Source organism: Dipteris shenzhenensis, chromosome 24 (genome assembly GCF_047967505.1).
Source record: "Dipteris shenzhenensis isolate YYH24624 ecotype China chromosome 24, Dip_SZ_1.0, whole genome shotgun sequence".
NCBI classification, from domain to species: Eukaryota; Viridiplantae; Streptophyta; class Polypodiopsida; order Gleicheniales; family Dipteridaceae; genus Dipteris; species Dipteris shenzhenensis.
Genome location: NC_141619.1, coordinates 43,558,373 through 43,579,532, shown reverse-complemented (window position 1 = coordinate 43,579,532; position 21,160 = coordinate 43,558,373). Strand labels below are relative to the sequence as shown.

General features: G+C 39.6%; 1 protein-coding gene across 1 annotated transcript; it reads left to right on the top strand.

The window, feature by feature from the left end:
• The first annotated feature begins 3,101 nt into the window (after positions 1 to 3,101).
• LOC147886632 (UDP-glycosyltransferase 85A1-like) lies at positions 3,102 to 4,628 on the top strand. The gene is made up of 2 exons (XM_087395289.1): positions 3,102 to 3,603; positions 3,700 to 4,628. The coding sequence occupies exons 1-2, from the start codon at positions 3,108 to 3,110 to the stop codon at positions 4,626 to 4,628; spliced, it is 1,425 nt and encodes a 474-aa protein (XP_087251415.1). The 5' UTR covers positions 3,102 to 3,107.
• Positions 4,629 to 21,160: the final 16,532 nt, after the last annotated feature.

Below are 21,160 nucleotides of genomic sequence, written 5' to 3'. Positions count from 1 at the left end.
ACCTGTATTTGTTTCCCCTTCTTGTATCTTTATTGGAGGTTCCAAAATCTTTGTCCAATTTATTGTCCTTGCTTGGATTGCTTGTGCTCTTGATTATTCAAGCAATAAGCCTCATTGAAGTTCTTCCAATGTTGGTACTTACTTCTGAATTGCTATGCTTTGAACCAAATTCTTCTATCCTTCCCCAAGACCATTGTGAATTACTTGGACTATTTTTGTTAGCCTACATAGTCTCTCTTATTGCTATGATTTGTGTATCAATGTCTTCATCGCTTAATACAAAGGGTGTCATAGGCATGCTAGCTTCATTATTGTGTCATAGCCATGCTAGCTTCACTATTGTGTTAAAAGCTTTAATTGATTTGATGTCTTAGTGCCGAAATTCTAAAAGTATTTGTTAGTTCATATAGGGTTACAAAGATATACCATGCTTCTTTCAATCTTTTTAGTGTTTAGAATGCAAATAATCAGATGTGAAAAACTCTATTAGCTAAGATAGGCCATGAACTTACAAATGAATATGCATTTATTTATCTATCTTTGCATAGAAATTTAAATCAATTAATAAAATTGCCACCGAGATAACTGAAACAAGGAAATTCATTAGAGGACTCCAATTTACTTCATAAAAGAATAGATACTTCATGCCTCAGATTGGGAGAGATGATTCATGAAGCATTTGGTTCGAAAAGACAATCTAATGTTTTTTTCTAAGTATGGAATATCTTAGATCATTCCACATTTCATAGCTACATGCTTAGAGAGAAAAGAGATAATGACGGCAACTAATAAGAATGATATTTAGTGCACATATCCTTCAACTAAGTCCTGTCTCTTGCCATAAGCACCCATGGCTACATAGTGTAAAGTGTGGTGATCCACTATCTACAAGGGCAATTACCTTTAATTAGTTTTGAAAGAATCAATCCAAGGACCCATGCAAGTGAAGCTATTACACCCTAGATTTCAAATAAATCATGTGAATAGTTACACTTTTCCTCATCGTTTCAATCGTTACTTATAATATATTATTTGAAAGCATTTGGAAATTTTATTTATTTTCAACGAAATTTTATAAAGGGTGGTATAAGTATAAAAGCTAAGTTAGTTTGGCAGTAATTTGAAATGTAAACATCTTATTAGCTATAGTTTTAACAAAAGAATATTGTTTGAAATAGATTTTGAGATGTAATTTGTTTTGGAGAAAGATCCATCAAAATTAGCTTGGAATACAAGAGGGGCTAATCACATTTTCCCTTCAAAGGTCCCTATCGCAAGAATTTGGTATGGTCTTTTCACCAAAATTTATTTTAGTTTAGATTCAATAGTTTAAGATTGTTTGTGGTTTTTAAATGCTATTTGTGTTGTTTTAATGTAATTTACTAAGTCAAGTGTGCATCTAAAGTTTTAAATAGAAGTACATTTTATTTGTAATTTATCTATTGTCTTTGTATGTGATACTAGTTTATTTGTTGTCATTTTATGATGTATATGTGCTGATGTTATTGACATTTATTTTGGAAAGTTTGATACAATCATTAGATAGTTTTTTTAAAAGTTTGATTTGTTCTACATTTGGATGTAGTTTAACGATGTTCATGGTATTTAAATGTAATAAATGTTGTTTCTTTGTAATTCACTAAGTCAAGTGTGCTACTATATTTTTTTAATGCAAGATCATTTTATTTGTTATTTATATGGTGATGTAGTTTTGTTTGTTGTCATTTTACCAAGTTATATGTTCTATTGTTATTGACATATTTATGTTAGTTTAGCATGTTTGATTTGGTTAACCTGCATCATTAGATAAGACCATGAGCAATTTTAATTCTTCCCTTTATAAACATGTTCCATTAATTAGTGCAAAGAGTATCTATTTTTGAAATCTATAATTTTCAATTACTTGATTTTTTATGCAATTGGATTTTATTTTTTGCTTAAGATGATAATATTGTGAAATATGTCAGGGTTTTATGCTCGTTTTGTGTTGTTTGTTGATGTCAATGTTATGTTGTATTACATGGAAATTGTATGGAATCAGGGAGGTCCCTAGGGGTAAGAGAAATGTGGATATTCATTTTTTAATTGATGCAAAGAATGCACCATTTCTAAAGAGGAATGAATCCTCTTTAGCAATCGAAATTGATTAAGTAAGTCTTCAAATCAAGGAAAACCATGTACAGATTTGTGGTTAGATGGGAAGATGTATCCAATAGATCTACATTGTTGTCACGCTCTTTTATTCCCTGGGTCTTATAAAGTTGCTATATAAGGGTGACAATGGTTTGTAAGGATATTGTCGAAGGCTACATGCTCATGAAGCAAGAAGAAGCAATTCCCCACATAATTGAGAGAAACAGCAAGTATCTTTTAAAAAAATTAAAATCAAAATGTTGTGGAGAGGGAACTTCCAAGTATGTGCTAATTCATCCTCTAAAGAGACAATACTAACAACAAAGTTCAAAGGCTTCTAGAACACTGTACTAGCTAACAAGGGTGCATTATTGCTTGTGGGACAAAGTTCAAAGAATTCTAGAATTACAAGAGAGCATTATTGCTTGGGGGAGTACCTTCGATTTAGTATGAAGTGATAACTAGGTAAGGGTCTTTACACACTATGGGCGCCCAAGCCCACCCAACCTTCATTGAATGCATCTCTACTGTGAGCGGACAATCTTGCCCGTCCATGAACCTTGGGCATGCCCACGGTGGGCAAAGTGTGTAAACACCCTAAGACCGAGTTTCTTGAAAGTAAAGAGACTATACTAGGGGGAGCTTCTTTACAAAACCATTGGAGAAATATGAGATTTAATAAAGGGTTTTAAATCTAAAAATTCATGGAGCATCATAGAAAGGGCATTGAAATCTTTGCTAAAAAATGAGGTGGTGCTTACATGACTAAGTTCCAAGGGGCTAGCAACCAACAAAGCGAGCATATGCTTCTCCGAAGACGAGGAAAAAGAAACAAAAAGAACTTGTAATAACAACAAATAAGCAAGCCGGCAAAACAACACTAGAAAAGGGACTGAAGAATGGAACGGAAAATTTTGTACAAGCCTCTAGAGCTCTACTGAAAGGCTAAGAGCCTCATCCAGCTTCAAGCATCCATGGCTTCTACCGCCAGACCTCACGCCCTCGCCGTCCCCCTGCCCGCCCAAGGCCACATCAACCCTCTCATGCGCCTCTGCAAGACCCTCGCTTCCAACCATGGCTTCCTCATCACCTTCGTCAACGTCCAACCTCTCCACCAACGTATCATTGACTGCCAAACCACTTCCACCCCTCCCACAGATCCGCAATCCAACATCCATTTAACCTCGATTCCCTTTCCCGCGCTTGACATGACGAACGATTTCAAATTCTCGTTTCAAGGCATGATCGCCGCGACAGAGAAAGTCGGCCATTTGCTTGAGCAACTCATCCTCCAGCTTTCAAAGGAAGGCCCTCCCGTCACCTGCATCATTTCGGACACTTTCATGTCAAGCGCAACCCAGGAGGTGGCTGAGAAGTTGAACCTTCCCAGGATTGCTTTATATCCGTGCAGTCAAAGCATCCATCTATTCAATCACTACGTCTTGAAGGGCAGGATTTCTTTAGACGATGGTTAGTACACTGTGAGAGTATCTGCCTTCCGCCATTGTATCGCTACATCCTTTAGTGCGAGGGTCTCTCACGCTGTTGTGTTTGTATGTTCCTCAGTCATAGGAAAGACGAAGAAAAACACGGCAGACCTCTTCCACGATGCGCTTCCGGGGCTCGCTTCCCTGCACAACGCAGACCTACCGCATGTTAGACACGTTTCAGACGAAACGGACTTCCTAACGCGCTACTTCATTCGTCAAAACGAGATTGCCAATAGAACGGCAGATATGGTTGTGGTGAACTCCTTTGAGAATCTGGAAGGTCCTGCCTTTCGTGAGATGTCCAACGAGGTTTGCGTCTATCCGATAGGTCCTCTGACCGAAGACTTGGTAAATGAAACCAGCACAAGCGTATGGAAAGAGCAAGACGATTGTCTGCAGTGGCTCGACACGCAGCCATTGGGCTCCGTCCTGTACATCTCCTTTGGCAGCATCAGTCTTGTGTCCCAGGTACAGTTCCAAGAGATACTTGCAGGCCTTGACGCCAGCAACCAACGGTTCCTATGGTCCTTCCGTCCGGGCACGGTAGAGGGTGCAGCGAACGCCCAGCTTCCCAACGAGTTTCTGGCAAAAACCAAATGCCGAGGCTATGTGGTTTCGTGGGCACCGCAGATGCGAGTTCTCTCCCACGGAGCAGTGGGTGGGTTTTTGACGCATTGCGGGTGGAATTCGACGATGGAAGGAGTGGCGAATGGGGTACCGATGCTGTGTTGGCCCTATATGGGGGATCAAATGATGAACTGCAAGTACGTGGTGGAGGAGTGGAAGACGGGAATGAGGTTCGAGGGAGGGGAAGACGGGGTGGTGACGAGGAAGGAGGTGGAAAGGGCGATAAGGGAATTGATGGAGGGGGAGGAGGGCAAGCAAATGAGGAAGAATGCGGCAAGCCTATGCGAAGCTGCTCGGCTGAGCGTGCAAGAGGGAGGCTCCTCACACACCAATCTGCAAGCCCTCGTAGATTATCTTGTAGCCAGGGCGGCTAATTAGGGGCGGCTTTCTTTCCACATGGAACATGGCCTCATTCACCTATTTAACGTACTGGCAGGTAGCTGTCTTGACAGAATAGGTTTTATTTGAATTTTATAATTAGATTTTCAAGAACAGTTTGGTTAATAGCACTTTGCATGGCCACTTAGCTCTTCACATTCCGCACATAGTATTTTGCATTTAGCACATAACAACACATTTAGAGTTGGCACACTTTCTCTCCAACGTGGCCTTCCTAGGTTTCATGTCAATTTGCATTCATCACAAAGCAATGTGAATTTGGAACAGACATAACACTTTGTATTTGGAACGTAGTACGTTGCATTTAGCACATAACCACACATTTGTATGGGAGGAGGGTCACAAAAATAAATTTGAAGGCAGTTTACAAAGATTGTAAAATTGACTTTAGATATCAGAGATGAGATAAGTTGTTAATGAATCATATAATTAAATCGCAATTTGCATTTTGTAAATAGCAATTTGCATTTAGGATATGAGCACACATTTTGTTTTAGATAATTGAATATAGCACATAGCAATTTGAATTTCGTTAATAGCAATTTGCATTCCATACATAGTACTTCGCATTCCTCACAGACTTTGCAATTAGCACATAACCACAAATTTGCATGGAGAAAGAGTGGACACACTTTCTCTCCAAAAATTATAAGACCAAGGAACATGCCCTTCCTTGGACTCATTTCAATTTGCATTAAGAATAGAGAAATTTGAATTTAGGACATAGCAATTTGAATTTGGCACATAGAACTTCACATTTGGCACATAGTACTTTGTATTGAGCACATAACCACACATTTGCATGGGCAGAGAGTTGGATGCACACTTCCTCTCTAAAACTTGTAAGACCAAAGAACGTGCCCTTCCTTGGGTTCATATCAATTTGCAATATTTAGCAGATAGCATTTTGAATTTAGCACATGGAAATTTAAATTTGGCACATAGCACTTTGCATTTGGTACATAGTACTTTGCAGTAGTTAGCACATAAACACACATTTGTGTGGGGGGAGAGTTGACACACTTCTTCTCCAAAAATTATAAGACTAAAGAACATGCCCTCTCTTGGGTTCATATCAGTTTACATTTAGCATATAGCATGTAGCAGCTTGAATTTGGCATATATAGCACTTTACATTTAGTACATAGCACTTTTTATTTAGGTCATAATGTTAAAATATAGTTTATTATTAAATACATAAAATAGCCTCTTCATAATGAAATAAGAAATGTTCTATTGTTCAAGAACTTTATTGATTAATTACCATGAGTAATTTTGCTATTTGAATGCCAATATAAAGAAGTTGCTTTTTCTTTTCCACTAATTGATGTTTTCATGTTTGTGAATTTAGTTAAATGCTAGTATAGAAGTACCTATTATATTTTTGTTATCTTAGATCATAGTCCGCTCTATTCAATTGGAAATTTGCAAGTCATTCATTTGTAAAATAAATCTGAAAACATTTTACAAAGATAAGCAATAAAAAATATGATATTCAGTTTAAATTTTATAAATAAGATCACTCAAAAACATTTTAAAAAGATTGGAATTCAAAAAATGTAATATTGGCTTTAAATTTTAAAAATGAGATAACAAATTATTGTGTTGTATAATTCAAGAGCACTTTGCATTTTGTAAATAGCAATTTGCAACCACATGCTTGTTTTTGAATATATCTATCATTAAGTTTTACTTGAATTTTGCTTTTGCAGAATAGATTAATGTTACAAAGAAGTAGTTTAGCTACTGTTGGACACAGATGGAAGTACTTTTACCCTCACAAAGAGTTTTAAGTCACAAGACCTCCTTGCCATATCCATTCTGAGCACACATAGAGACAATGGAGTTCCAAGAGAGCACATATTGCTGAGGCATCTCTATAAATAATCCTCTTGCATCATCCAAGCTCCCATTTTTGGCAACAGCTGCTACGATCATAATACTCTAAAAGTACAAATTCCAATTAACTATTTTGTCAAGAGCAGCATGTGCATTCTCCAAGCTTCTAAACTTGAATGAACAGGTAATTGCAAAATGTGATGGTTGTGTGTCCACCCCTACACATGTGCTCATGCATACATTTACCCTCACATAGGACTTTGGCACCAGTGGAACAGCTCAAAACGGACGCATAAATACCCGCATGGTAAGTGGTTCTCAGATATGAATCCAGCACAAGCTCAACAGCTATAGTCATAGCCCCCAACCTCTTTCTTGAGCATGGCAAGGCCATACATAATATGATCAATAAAATTGGATCTTCGTTATTGGCATGTATGTCAAATGTGGAATGCTTGAATAAACTCAGCTTCCCCATCATGCACTACGCTTACACTTATCACATCAAACCCATTGGCATTATCAAAAGAGGATGGAAGAGAAACATTTTATCCCTTTTATAGACACGAGTAGCATGACCCGTCTACGACATGTTAAAGACCCGCTCCACTAGGTCTCAAATTTTGGATCATAGATTGCCTTTAATTTCAAGGAATAAAATTCAAGAATTTAGTTATAAATCTCAAACTTTGAGAAATCTCTCTCTCTCTCTCTCAAATGCACCACCCAATTTGTAAAGGATCCAAATGGGGTAGAACATTGAGCCATTTGAGTGCTTGGGCCATCATTCCAATTTGGCGAGAGATCACACATGCTAGAGATCACATAAACAATTTGGCAACTTCATGAAGAAGAGGAGGAGGAGGAAGGGCACCATTGCTTGGCAAACTTGGAAAATTGAATGCTCTAAAGCTTGGTCTATTGAATGATCTAGTAGAGGCTCCTCCCCTGGAGTGCCAACATGTAGTCAAGCTATAGGAAGCCCAAGGCAAAGACGGTGTCCATGATGAAGGCCAAGAGGTATCAATGGGTGCCCACACAACTCCTAGAATCATCTTTGGCAACCTCTTGAGGTCATCCAGGAAGCTTGCTAGGAGGAAGAGGAAGGAGTCCAATGGCATTTTGAGGATAAGGAGGTTGTAGATGGTTTCAAATATTTTGTGATAAAAAAGATATGATATAAGGACCACCACGATGTCCACATATAGTTTGGCCAAAATCATGTATCCCACCTTCATTACCTTTTGAGAAGCGGCCAACAACACCATTGACCTGGGCACATTACTCCACCTGCAAAGAACAAACCCATACATGCTTTCTCATAAATAAACTTTAGATTTTACCAAATATTCAATCCCTCCGTCTCCACTGAATGACCACCACCCACATACTTGCACTGGCATAATGGCCTCCACAAAATCCATCATGATAATGCTTCGATACCTTAGGCACTTCATTTGCATCAATGGCCCATCTTAGTGCCCCATCCATGCCTTGATGGTACAAAACCCCATCAAAGAGAGTGTAGCGCCTACTATATCTTCGGATCTTCTTTCTCTCATAGCTAGTACTTTCTGGAGGAAAGGAGAAAGTAGTCAGAAACCTATAGATACTGCCATACCATGGATCCCCAACTTCTATGGCCGCTACAAGGGTTACATCAAGGCACTCCTCTAAATCAATCAAAGCATTCTTCAAGTTGGAACAACCCCCTTTTACAATTTTGAAAGAAAAATCATATTCTTGTTTGGCCAACCGGCCCATGGGATTTGGTGATTGAATAACCTGCTTTGCAAGACCAGTGCTAGTGAGAATGATGAAGGACTTTCCAGCCAAATAATGTTTAAATTTCTCAATGTAGAACACCAAAGACAAGGCATGCTTGTCAGACTCTGAGTAGCATCATTCAGTGTCGAGCAATTGTCGAGAAGCAAATCGAGAGCAAATCGAATAGGATACATGAACTAATCCTCCCCTTGCTGGAGAAGAATACCTGCCAGAGTGTGCTCACCAAACCCAGGATTGATATAGAAAGTCTTTGACCAATCTGGATTGCATAGAATGGATTCTGAAGCCAAATCCTTCTTCATTTGTGCAAACCCATGATCACAATCCTCATTCCAAGAGAAATCAACCCCTTGTTTCAATAGCATAGTCATGGGTCGTGTCAAAGCAGCATACTGATCAATGAAGCGGTGATAGTATCCTGCTAGATTGACAAATGAGCATCGTGATGTTTGGTTGTTGGTGGGGAAGCTTGAGGATGCTTCTACCTTCTCGAGTTCAAGCTTGATGCCCTCGGATGAGACAATATGTCCCAGTAACCTCCCTTGAGTGGCTCCAATGGTGCATTTCTCAGGGTTGAGACTACCATTCACATCATTGACCCTTTGGAAGGCCAACCTAACCTTCATGATGTGCTCCTTACGTGATGAGAATATACAAAAATCATCTAAAAACACCTCCAAGAAATCCCCCAAATAAGGAGCAAACACCATCTGCATAAATCTTTGAAAGGTAGCAAGAGCATTGGTGAGGCCAAATGGCATTACTTTGAATGCAAATGTCCCCCAAGGTGTGGCAAATGTGGTTTTAAACACATCTTCTTCAGCAATTCTAATTTGATAAAACCCGGAGTAACCATCACAGAAAGTATTCATCTCATGGCCACTTACCTTCTCAAGAATGAGTTCTTGAAAGGGAAGAGGATGATGGTCCCTCTTGGTGGCTGCATTGAGTTTTTTATAGTTGATGCAGACCTGCCACTTGTTGTTTTTCTTTGGGGAGACTACCACTGGTGAAACCCATTTAGTATTGTGAACCAGAACAATAAACCCAGCTTCTACAAGTTTTTGCAACTCTGAGTGCAAAACATCAGTCTGTATGGGCCCTAATCTCTTATACTTCTGAGCCACATGCTTCGCATCAGGCTTCAGCTCTATGCCAGTCACATGGCGAAGGTGGCAGTAGCTAGTTGCAAAAAGGTCAGGGAAATCTTTGAACATTTCTAGGAATTCGTCTTTCTCACTTGGAGTGAGGTCTGGGAAAAGCATAGATTCAAGCTGTTGAGGACTAGCTGTTACCTTTTCTGTAGGTGGCGGGGTTAGAGACACCCCCATCATGTAAACTTCCTCATCTGAGAACTCCTCCCCCCCGTCTGATCCTTCCATTGATTCAGACACCGAGGATGAAAGAGTATCATTGTCTTGCTCCTCTTCTTCTTCTGGTTCCGTGGCACCTAGTTGCACCGGGATCTTCTCCTTTGAAGCACCAAAAGACATGTGTCATGTCTTCCAATAGCTAACTGCATCACTCTTTCTCAACCATGGTCTCTCGAGTATGGCTGTGGGTAACTCTTGCCTGTATCTTCGATGTCCAATACATAGAAATTGACGGTGGTGGTCAACCCATTGATAGTGATGGGCAAATCCTCAATGACTCCCAGGGTGGCAAGTCATCGACCATCTGCTACCTTGATTCGAGTGGAGGAATGCCTTGTGCATTTCAAATTCAATTTCTTCATGATTCGGGGAACCATGATATTACATGCAGCTCCCCCATCAACACACACATTTTTGACACGACAATTATCTATGTTGACATCTATTGTATGTGGGTGCCGATCAATTTCTTCAGAGATAGAAGAGACCTCTCGTACATTTCCCTTTTTCTTGCTCCTCCTTGTTGAGATCCCATGCTGCAACTCACGTCTCACCTTAGGGCTTAATTCTATTAGTTGAGGGAGCGTGATGCTCAAAGAATGATGAGCAAGGTCTTGAATGATCGAATAGTCTTCTTGCCCCGAGCCGATGGGAAAATCCAAGGGCGACCACTTATTCCTGCAGGATCTTTTGGTCTTCTCTATTGGTGGGTCTGCCATCTCAGCATCTGAGGGCTCTGAGTAGGACACCTTCTTCCTAGGGCGGCCCGTTGGAGAGGGGTCCGAGGTGGTATGACTTCTTTTCCCAAGGTCAAGGATCTCTACGTCATAGTCCTCAGTGCCTGATTCACTTAGAAGATTCACCAGGCTTGGAATATTGGGACATTCCATGCGATAATAACCCTTCCGGTGGCACTCATAGCACACAACATTGGCATGTTCTCTTGGAGGGTGATTGGATTGATTTTTGATGCCCACCATCTCAAGCCGAAGACCATTCAGGGCCTTGGCAAGGTCATTGACTCTGGGTTACTCTGGGTTCCTTAGCAGGAGGGGCCAAGGGAGTAGGAAGGAGGGGGGCTCGTGGGCGAGGCTGGGGAAATCTTCTAGGTGGAGGTTGAGGATATACTCCTTGTTGAGGGTAAGCATCTAAGGGAGGACCATACATTTGAGGTGGAGGTGGTGGATACATCCCTGATGAGGGGTGGGGGTATTTGCCTGAGTTAGACCCCCCAGGTTGTTGTTGCAAGAATTGAGGGGGTTGCGGAGGGACAATCGTCTTCTTTGAAGCACGGTCAGACTGAACTTTATCAAACTTTTGAGCAATCTCATTTGCTAGCACCATAGTTTCTAGATTCTCCCATTTAAGCTTGAGGCAGAATTCATCACTTGCTCCTGCTACAAGGTAGCCCAGCACATGCTGAGTCATTCCAGCTCAAAATCCCGCATTGTCCTCCTACATGGCAATTAAACGATCCAAGAGCATGGCCGCTCGATCCACATATCGATGCGCCATCTCACCTTCTGACTGCTTCAAGTTTGCCACCTGTAGGTACACATTCTCCGACTCCTCTTCTTTGCCGAAATACTCAATCATCGCTGCTGTTAACCTTGGCCAGCTTTGGCGAACGTCGTTGGCCTGCTTCTCATACCACACTTGAGCCAAACAAACCCTCTAGAAATGTGGGAAGAACCAACATCCATCTATCTTCAGTAAGAAAGTTGAGAGAAACACAACGGCAGTTGAAGGCCACAAGATACTCATTTGGATTTTCTTCAACCTGTCCACAGAACATGGGAATATCAGCCATGCTTGAAAAATGGAAAAGAGAGAGTTGAAATGAGGCTTATCTATTGGCAAAAAATGGAAAGAGGTAGCTTGAACTGAAAATCAGGTGAAGATACATCCTCAAAGCACACATAGGCAGGGTAGGGTGTGACTGGTGTATTGTGAAATACTACACGGGAAGAATTTTCAGCATAGAATATCCCATAAACAATCTTAAAAGGACCGACCCTCATGATATCGCATCCATCTTTACAAGTGAGGGTTAGAGACACGGCGCTGCATGAGGTTGTTCATCAAGGCAAACAAGAATGCCATGACAAATGTCAACAGTTGGAGGGCTTGCACATCACCTTCAGCTTCTTCCAATTCTTGTAATCACCATGCTATTTCTTCAAGGGGTGTGCAGTCTGGCATCCTTCTTTTGAGCAATGTCCTTGAGGACCTTTCTGATGATCTTCTGAAGTCGGTAAACTCGTATCAAATATGCCCAACACTTAGTTTCATGATGACCACAACCTGTGCATTCCTTACAAATGATCACCCTCATTTGTGGCTTGCGGCTTTGTTGGGGTAGTGCTTCCACTCGCTTCATGCGTGATTGAAGTACAAGCTTCACATGCTAAGAAATCAGCAACTAGATTTTGAGCTCGAGGGATATGCTGAATTTTTACCTCTTCAAATTGGTTGCAAAGTTCCAATGCTTGTTAATGTCGTGGAACCAAGCCTTTGCTTCGGAACCTTCCACCTTCCACTAACTTGTTCACACACTAGTTGAGAATCTCCTTGCACCTCAAGTTGCTTGACGTGATGTTCTTGTGCCTTTTGTAGCCCAAAAATGAGTGCCGAGTACTCCGCTTGCTTGCAAGTACTTGTAGGTGCAAACTTGCTATAACAATACTCCTCACCACCCAGTGAAGTGAGCTTCACACTCACGCCAGCAGCCTTGGTCGAAGGTTTGTAAGCTCCATCAAATTGAAGGATCACCGATGTCATCACACCAAGACTAAAATCTGGACATCCCAAGTTTCTCGATAGTCTAAGATAGGTAGAAGGAGAGGGTGGGGAGAATTCAATACTTGAGCCAAACGTTCACCACCAAATAAACTTGCAATCCTTTGTTGATAGTTTATCTTTAGACCAAAAAGAATTACACCTTGAAGCTCAAAATGAGGCACAAAGGATTGATTAGGTACAAAGGGGTTCCTTGGTCGAAACATTACCAACCATAGCCGAGCCCTAGAAACCTTTGTAGTGAAATTGAGAATAAACCATTCAAGACGAGCTTATCCACAGGAATTAACAAGCAGATGCGCCAAATCTCCCCCCAAAGCTTGGAGAGCATCCCACCCTTCGAAGAAGGACACCCTTTTAATCAATATTTTAAATCCAAAAAGCAACTCTTCTTTGCGTGGCACTACCCATCGTCTCTAGAGATATGGTATGAAGACATTGCGAGTGTAGATGTAGCAAAGACTCTTGATTTGGTAGTGCAAGCCTATGGATGCAATGCCTATGGGTCTGCTATTGAGAAGATTCTCCTTGAGTCTAGGATTGAGGATCAAGGTAAGGCCTATGCACATCTTACGCTTAAACTTCAATCCATGATAGTGCAGTAACTATTAAGAAGAAAAGGCCTACCTTAGTCAATAGGAAATTTGCAGGGGGCACCTTTCTCTTCTCCTATCAACAATGGCTCTCTCTTTCCCTAGGTCCACCTTCTGTGGTGCCTCGGGAGATCTCTATGGAGGCCAGTGGAATTGACACTCACTGTCTCTCCTCGTCCCACTTGCGCAGGAGTCTTTCCATAGTATTGAAATCTAGCTTCACGAGTAATTTGCAAGCCTTCTCCGTACTACTACCCAAGGTAGTACTATTGGAGTAGGGTCACTTCTTACCCCTACCACTTGATATCCTTGAGAGCACAATGGTGAAGCCTCCATCCATTTCAGCAGTGTGTTCTTGTGAATACTCACTCTTGAATAAATGCATACTAATTAAACTAATTATAGCTTTTAATCTTTATGCATACATTCATAAAAAACATTCTTTAAGCTTATTTTAAAAAAACATACATTCATAAAGCAAAAAGGGAGAAAACAAAAGAAAAGGAAAAGGGAAGGATTGGGAAAGGGAAGGGAAGGGAAAAGAAGGGAAAGGAAAGCATGTTTTCAGGGAGGGCGAGGATTCCAGGCAACACAAGGGTGAAGTCTCCATCCACTTTAACACTGTATTTCCTGGAATCCTCACCCTTGGATAAATGCATACATTTGTTTCAAAAGAAAAGGAAGGGGAGGGAAGGGAAGTGTATGCTTAAAGAATATGCTTAAAGACTCGAGAAGCACATAGTCTTGAAGCATATGCTTTATGCATTAAAAATTTATGCATATGTATCGCTTGTAGACAAAACAAGATGGAGAACCCGAGTAGAGGCCAAACTATGAACTCTATCGAAAAATGTGCCATGGATACTCAGTTAATGGTCTTAATTGTTGAAGGCAAAAAGCCTTCAAGAAACCTTCGATGACTAGGGTGAAATAAAGCTCTCAACCTTGGACATCCAAGGTCTCTGCTGATGTTATTTGATGACCACTAGAAGAAAAAATAAGGCTCTCAACTGCAAAATACGAGGGGATTAAAAATGATGCAGTCAGCCCCTTGGAGACAACCACCTTTTCCCATTCCCGTTTCTAGCCCATTTGTTAAAGCTTGTCCTTGGAGGCCTCATGATTAACCATAGACTACATGGCCTAGCATAACAACCCTATCTCATATGCCTACCAAAAACTGACCATTTTGTAGATAGAAAGTAAAAGCTTCAAACTAATTTAAGAACGCCCAAGACAAATATAGCTTTGAAATGGTACGGTAGAAAAATCACAAAGCTTCCAAAGTTATTGTGTAACTAAGAGGGTAATTTTGCATTTAGTAGATGCTTACATACCATTAATGACATGTGGCAAGACTATAAATAAAACTTACCCCCAACTCTTGGGTATGACAGAATCTAGACATTTACCAAGCTTAGATTTGATACCATGCTAGATCATTGAAAGAGACTTGCTTCCTTAGCTAAGCTCTATACACACCTAGAGATTATATTGCCCAAGATCACATGCAGAGTAGATCCTACCTCACATATGCACACAAGTATTGAATAAACCACACAAAAATCTTAGGAATAAATTCATTTATAGATCATGTCTAAAACATATGACATTTACACAACTGTTAATGTGGAGAATTTTGGGACTGCATTTGTGTTTCCAACCATTTTCTAATGCAAACAACTCCTCAAGATTTGTGGATGACAGTTAAGCCCCATGTTCCTAAATTTACTTGTTCAAGATGAGGTGGTCCAGCATGCTATAGAAAGTGGGAAAGCCAAGCTACATGTAGCTGGATATTGGTTTGGTAGACACAATGGAACTAGGTAGATGGTGTTAGAACAAAGAACTTCAGCTCTGTTTGCATCTTTGTTTGGAAGCTTGGATATACTGAAGTACATAGAGAGTTCCTATGGTGGATTTATTAATTAGGCCTATGGCACTAATGAAAGATTGCATTGTGCTACTGGTGATGGTTCTACGTGTGCAACAAAGGTAGTTATTAGTCAAATTACTACTTAATTGTGGTGCTGGCTTGAATGTTCTGAATGTCCTAGGGAGATGGCATGCTGATGTTATTGGAGTTTCATCTAGGCTTGCACATGTGGTAGGAGACTTAAAGGCAATTTTGAAAGGAAGGAATCCAATGGAAAGTCTGCAAACAGACATCTTTATATATATTAAGGAGAGAAGGAGGCAAAGGGTGTGACGTGTTGCATGGAAAGATTGCCACATGTTATGAAAGAGGTGGTGGAAGTGCCATGTGTCATGCAAAGGAGGAGAGGTGGAGGGAGTGGAGGGAAAAGAAGCTCTACGACCCATTTTGAATCTCTTTCCCTCCCTCTCTCTCCCTCTCTCTCTTCCTCTCTCTTACCCTCCCTCTCTCAAGCTCCCTCCCTCTCTCTCTCTCTCCCTCTCCCTTTCCCTCCCTCTCTCAAGCTCCCTAATGTGCTTAATGGTCTCTCTCTCTCTCCCTCTCTCTCTCTCTTTCTCTCCCTCTCTCAAGCTCCCTAATGTACTTAATGCTTTCCAGGCCATGAACACAGATGTCCCTTATCTCTCTCTTCATCTCTCTCAATCTCTTCAATCTCCAACAACATGAAATTTCTAAAGGCAAGATTCAAGCATCTAATGTCCCCCAAAATCAACATTGGATACCGGTTTGCATTTTGGGGCTTGGCATTCTATGAGTAAGTTCCTGCAAGTCTTGTGAGTTTTTAATGAATGTTCTTTATAGCTCATGGCATGCCATTAAAAAACTCCAATCTCAAATGAGCCTAGAGAGTCATTGCTCAACATTGCTCAAGTAAAAAGTTTCTTCAAAAAGCCCAAGAAATTGTATGTGTACCAAAAAAAGAGGGAATTTTATGTTCAAAAAAATCAAGTGTAAATAACGTTCTATTGCTTAGCTCAATAATGGAAAATAATTGATAAATTCATAACCGTGTTTATCTGAGCTTTGTCTGCATGCCTATAGCCATGAAGGTGTCTAAGTAATTTTTATTTTAAATGGAAATAAATTTATATTATTCTATTTATATGATCATTCTAATATATTTACAAATTTCTCTATCTAGGAAAAACAATAGATCTTATGCCTTGTGGCCCATTACAAAGTGGTGGTCATATGTGGAACACATGTGCTACAACCCCTCCATGGCAATTATGTAATATGCACCCATTGATTTGGCCCAAAAAACTAAAAATGGTGGCATGGTCCAATAGGCTGTTGTAGCACTATCTTTGAATCTCCCCATGTGCTAGGCATTGAAGAAGATGTGTTGTCTATGGATTCCTTTGGATAGAGAGGGAAAGCACATCCCTTTTGGGTCATATATTGTTCCCCATACCATAGACCATTAGAAGGTAGAGTGTGCTTTCCTCATGTAGCAAAGAACTTCTGTTTATGTAAAGGGAAAATTTTGTGAGGTGAATTGTAGGTATCTCATCAAAGGAGTGGCATGTGCCCAATATTCCAATAGCCTAGATTGTAAGAAGGACTCACTAACGCAAAGAACTTCTGTTTATATACGGGAAAATTTTGTGGGGTGAATTGTAGGTATCTCATCAAAGGAGTGGCATGTGCCCAATATTCCAATAGCCTAGATTGTAAGAAGGACTCACTAACGCCCATATCTCGGTTATGTTTTGTGGTGAGATTTATTGCTTTTCATCTCCAGACCACTTCCTTGCATTTTCTATGCATCGTAACATATGAAATTTATTTTATTGTTATCTTGTTTGGATTAATTAGTCACCCATGTCATTTTTGTGAGGGGGTTTGCATTTTGATTTACTTTATGAAGGTGTTGGGCTCAGAGCCTTTATAACTTTCAATACCATACCCCTTGTTTCCATGAGAGGAATGGAGTAGGGGAGGTTCCTTCCAATAAGATACAAAATCATGCATCATAACTTCATGTTTGTAGGTTGAGCGTAAAAGACTTTAATTCTATGTCAGATAAAGCTACAACCAAGGTTTGGAATGTGTAAATTTCAAATGCCAACATCATATGTTTTCCTTCCTATAGTTATTCTGAAATGCAAGGCATCTTGCTTCTAGCCTATTTTCTATAGAACGAGTATAAAACCTTGCCACTTATCATGGGAAAGAAGTTCCACTCCCAATCTCGCTATGTTGTCCTTTGAAGGTCAAGTGCATTTTTTAATCAAAGAATTGGAAAAATGGAAAGTACATATAGGTATTTTTTTCTACTAGTATCTCGAAAGTATCTTCCTAGTATGCTAAAATTTGTTTCATGCAAACAACTCCATCCTACCTCGTCTGCCCTCCCTCCCCCCCCCCCCCTCTCTCTCTCTCTCTCTCTCTCTCTCTCTCTCTCTCTCTCTCTCTCTCTCCCCCCCCCTCCCTATCCCTCTCTTTTTCTATCTTTGTGTATGTGTGTTTGTGTTGTGCATGTGCATGCATGCACATGTGTGTGTGTTCTCATAGTAAATATGGATGACAAACATCATTTTGGTAAATACTCACAAAAACAACCAGCCAACCTCTTCTATAAGGGTAGCAAGGTTGAGGCAAGTTAATCAATCCTAAGAGATGGGGCAAACCTGTGTCAAGGGCACATTGACCACCTTTAGGTATTTACAGTTTAAGTTTCATTACTATAGGTGGAATGATTGTGTGGAGAAAAATAGAGCCAAGGTGGCAATAGTGAGGTTTAAAATGACTACAAGGTGACATTGTAGATATTCTTTACAAAATGTATGGAATAGAAAATGGAGACAAATCACATGAAGAGCCTTGGTTTTCATGCTTGAAATCTTTGAGGGATGATATGTGTATTGTATAACTCGATTACACAAGAACCAATGTCCATAAACTATCAAGTCTACCCTATCGGATTCAATGCAGCTATGTTTCCCTTCTCATGGGTGTAACTGCCAAAAAACTAAAAAAGTTTCTTATTGGCTCTAAATTGTAATGGGTATCATCAACCTACAGCCCACGTGCTATGATCCTTGGTTTTGCATAATGAGCCTAAGCGATTTTGTGCTTGTTCAATCGATTGACCACATACAATGTTAAAATCTATTGCTTTTGAATGATGTCCAAAGGGAGAAAGGCAAATGCCTACTTTTTAGGGCTGATATCTTCCACAAACTTCCATGGAAATTTGCACCTGTTGATCCATTCTATCGATGTTTCATGAATTGGTCCAGCAAATAGCATGAGCACCAGGGTGAAAGCATGCTATGGTGTCAAAAAAAGTACTCTTTTTGGCAAATTTTCTAGCATAGATATAGTACTAAATTGTGTACTAAAAGGCACTGATAGTTGGATTAGATTTCCACATATCGAGGAGTCCACGATTTTCAATTTGCAATCCACTCTCAATCGAGGATGATTTCCCTGCACATCGAGGAATCTGCGATCTGCAATATACTCTCAATTGACTCTCTTCTGTCTCGTGGAATCACTCGCACATGTTTGAAACCATTGACAGTCGACTCTCTTCTCTCTCGTGGAGTCCTATGTCTCTATCCTTGCAATTATCTCCGCTCATCTTCACTAGAGGTCCATTGCTCTCTCTCTCCCCAGCTCTCTCCATTCTTTGTGCAAACTGGCTCTCCCCTTCTCTCATTGAAGCCCTCGCACTTTGGACTGTATGTCCTCTCTAGCACAAAAACCAATTATGTTTGAGTGATTCTACAGCTCTCTTTCTCTCTCTCTCTCTCTCTCTCTCTCTCTCTCTCTCCCTCTCTCTCTCTCTCTCTCTGTCTCTCTCTCAAGATGACTTTCTCGTACAGTAAGATTGAGCATGCATGTTTTGACATATTGTCTTCTTGTATCATTCATTAATTTTTTATTTACCATTGAAATACGATTGTGTTCAGGATGGAGAACTCCGCACTAGAAGTGCCACACCATGAAGGGAACTCGCTCAATGCACTGCCACAACATTGCTCCGAAAGGAACATGCGACACTTGACAATAATAGTTGTGCAACATGGTTGTCAATGAGACTAATTTTCAAAGCCAGTCCATATCAATGGCAATAGTGGATAATCTAAAGACATCATTGAGTCTTGTAAAAAGAGTAGAAAGTGCTGATAAGTTAGCTGTGAAGAGAGCAACTCTGCACATGATTGCTAACACTTCAGCATTTAAAAAATATAGTGATAGCAAAGTAGCTAAAGCGCTTGGAATTCAAGCACGGATTCTGAAGAAACATCACATGGACATAAAACAAGCTTCCTTCAAATGGGCAGATGGAGGTCAAAAGCATAGACAGGATTCCTTAAGTTGTGAGGTTGTTCAATGTGTTGTCCAGCTCTAGAAATACAACACCAGGGCTTTCCCAAACAAGAAGGATTTTTGCAGGCATAGGCTTGGCCCAAAAAAGTATGCAATACATCCCACCCATTTCTTGGAGCTCGCAGAGGTCCATCCTCCTTCTTTCAACGAAGCCCAAGTTACACACTATTATTTGGTACTCTTTACAACTATATAGTACTGTCAAGCATAATATTAGTATTGTTCAGATGTTAAAGTTAACATTTAACATTGTAACAAACTCTTTATGAAGCGAATTTAGCACTAAATCAGAGAATCACAGTACGAGACTTAATATGTTTATAGTATCGACCATATTTTAGAAATCGGTCCTAGGAATAAAGATAGGACAAAATAGTATTGTTTGCTCTTTCAAACAGTTATTATGACTAAATAGTACTATTTAGTGTTAATTAGTAGTGTGTGTGATGTTTGAAATTGTTTGTATTAGAGAAGGACTTCGAGCATAATCATTCTCTCCTTGCACTAACCTTGCTACTAGTTCTATTTAGTACTATCTAGTACTATCCCTTGCATTAACCTTGCTACTAGTACTATATAGTACTGTTTAGATATTGTTCTCTTCCTTGCCTTAACTCTGCTATTACTACTATTAGTTCTATTTAGTATTATTTTGTTGTATTTTAGCACTATTTAGTACTATGTAGCACTTAGGAGCATTTAGCACTGAGTAAGTACTATTTAAGACTCAATAATTCTTAGGACTTAGTAATATTAGCACTTAGTAAGTACTCTTCAATACTATCTAGCACTTAGTAATATTAGCACTTACTATTCAATAATAATAGTACTATATATCACCTAGTAATATCACACTTACCATCTAGCACTTGCTATTTAGTACTAATAGTACTACAAATCAAGCATTTACTATTTAGTAATATTAGCACTTGCTATCCAGTACTTACTAATATTAACACTTCCTATTTAGTACTATCTAGCACTTACTGTTTAGTACTATCCAGCACTGGTAATATTAGCACTTACTAATATTACCACTTAATATTTAGTACTAACTACTAATATTACCACTTAATATTTAGTACTAACTACAACCTAGTAATATTAGCACTTACTAATATTAGCACTTAGTAATGTTAGCACTTTCTAATAGTACTATCTACTCACTATCTAGCACTTAGTAACATTAGCACTTACTAATAGTACTAATATCAGCACTTACTAATAGTACTAAACTAGCAATTAGTAATATTTGCACTTAGTACTATCTAGCATTTAGTAAAATATTTAGCACTTAGTACTATGTAAACATATTTAGTACTATCTAGCATTTACTATTTAGTACTATCTAGAATTTACAACAATACTTAGCACCTAGTACTATTTAGCATTTAGTACTATCTAGCCTCTATCTAGCACTTACTGGTATTTGGCACTACTAGTAGTAGTTAAGACTTAGTAATTGAGTGATTGAACTTAGAAAAATAATGATAGCACTCTAAGTTTTAAATAACTTATAGTTTTTTTGTTTGTTGTCTAGGTTTAAATAATATTGATTGTTGATGATTGATTTTGCAGGTAGAATTCTTCCTTAATTTCAAGGTGGAGCATCCTTCCATAGATATTGGTTTCTGTTCTTTTCAGAATCTGAAGCCCTATTTCATTAAAAAATTAAAGGAAAAGAATACTTGTTGTTGTATTTACCATATAATAATAGACTTGTTCCGACTAGCAATGAATTCCATGAGGCAGAATAGCACATTGTTGCATGGAGATATGTGTGATTGCTTGTGCAAGGTTGTAGGCCCCAAGGGGAGGACACGTGTGTTGCCCACACCAACA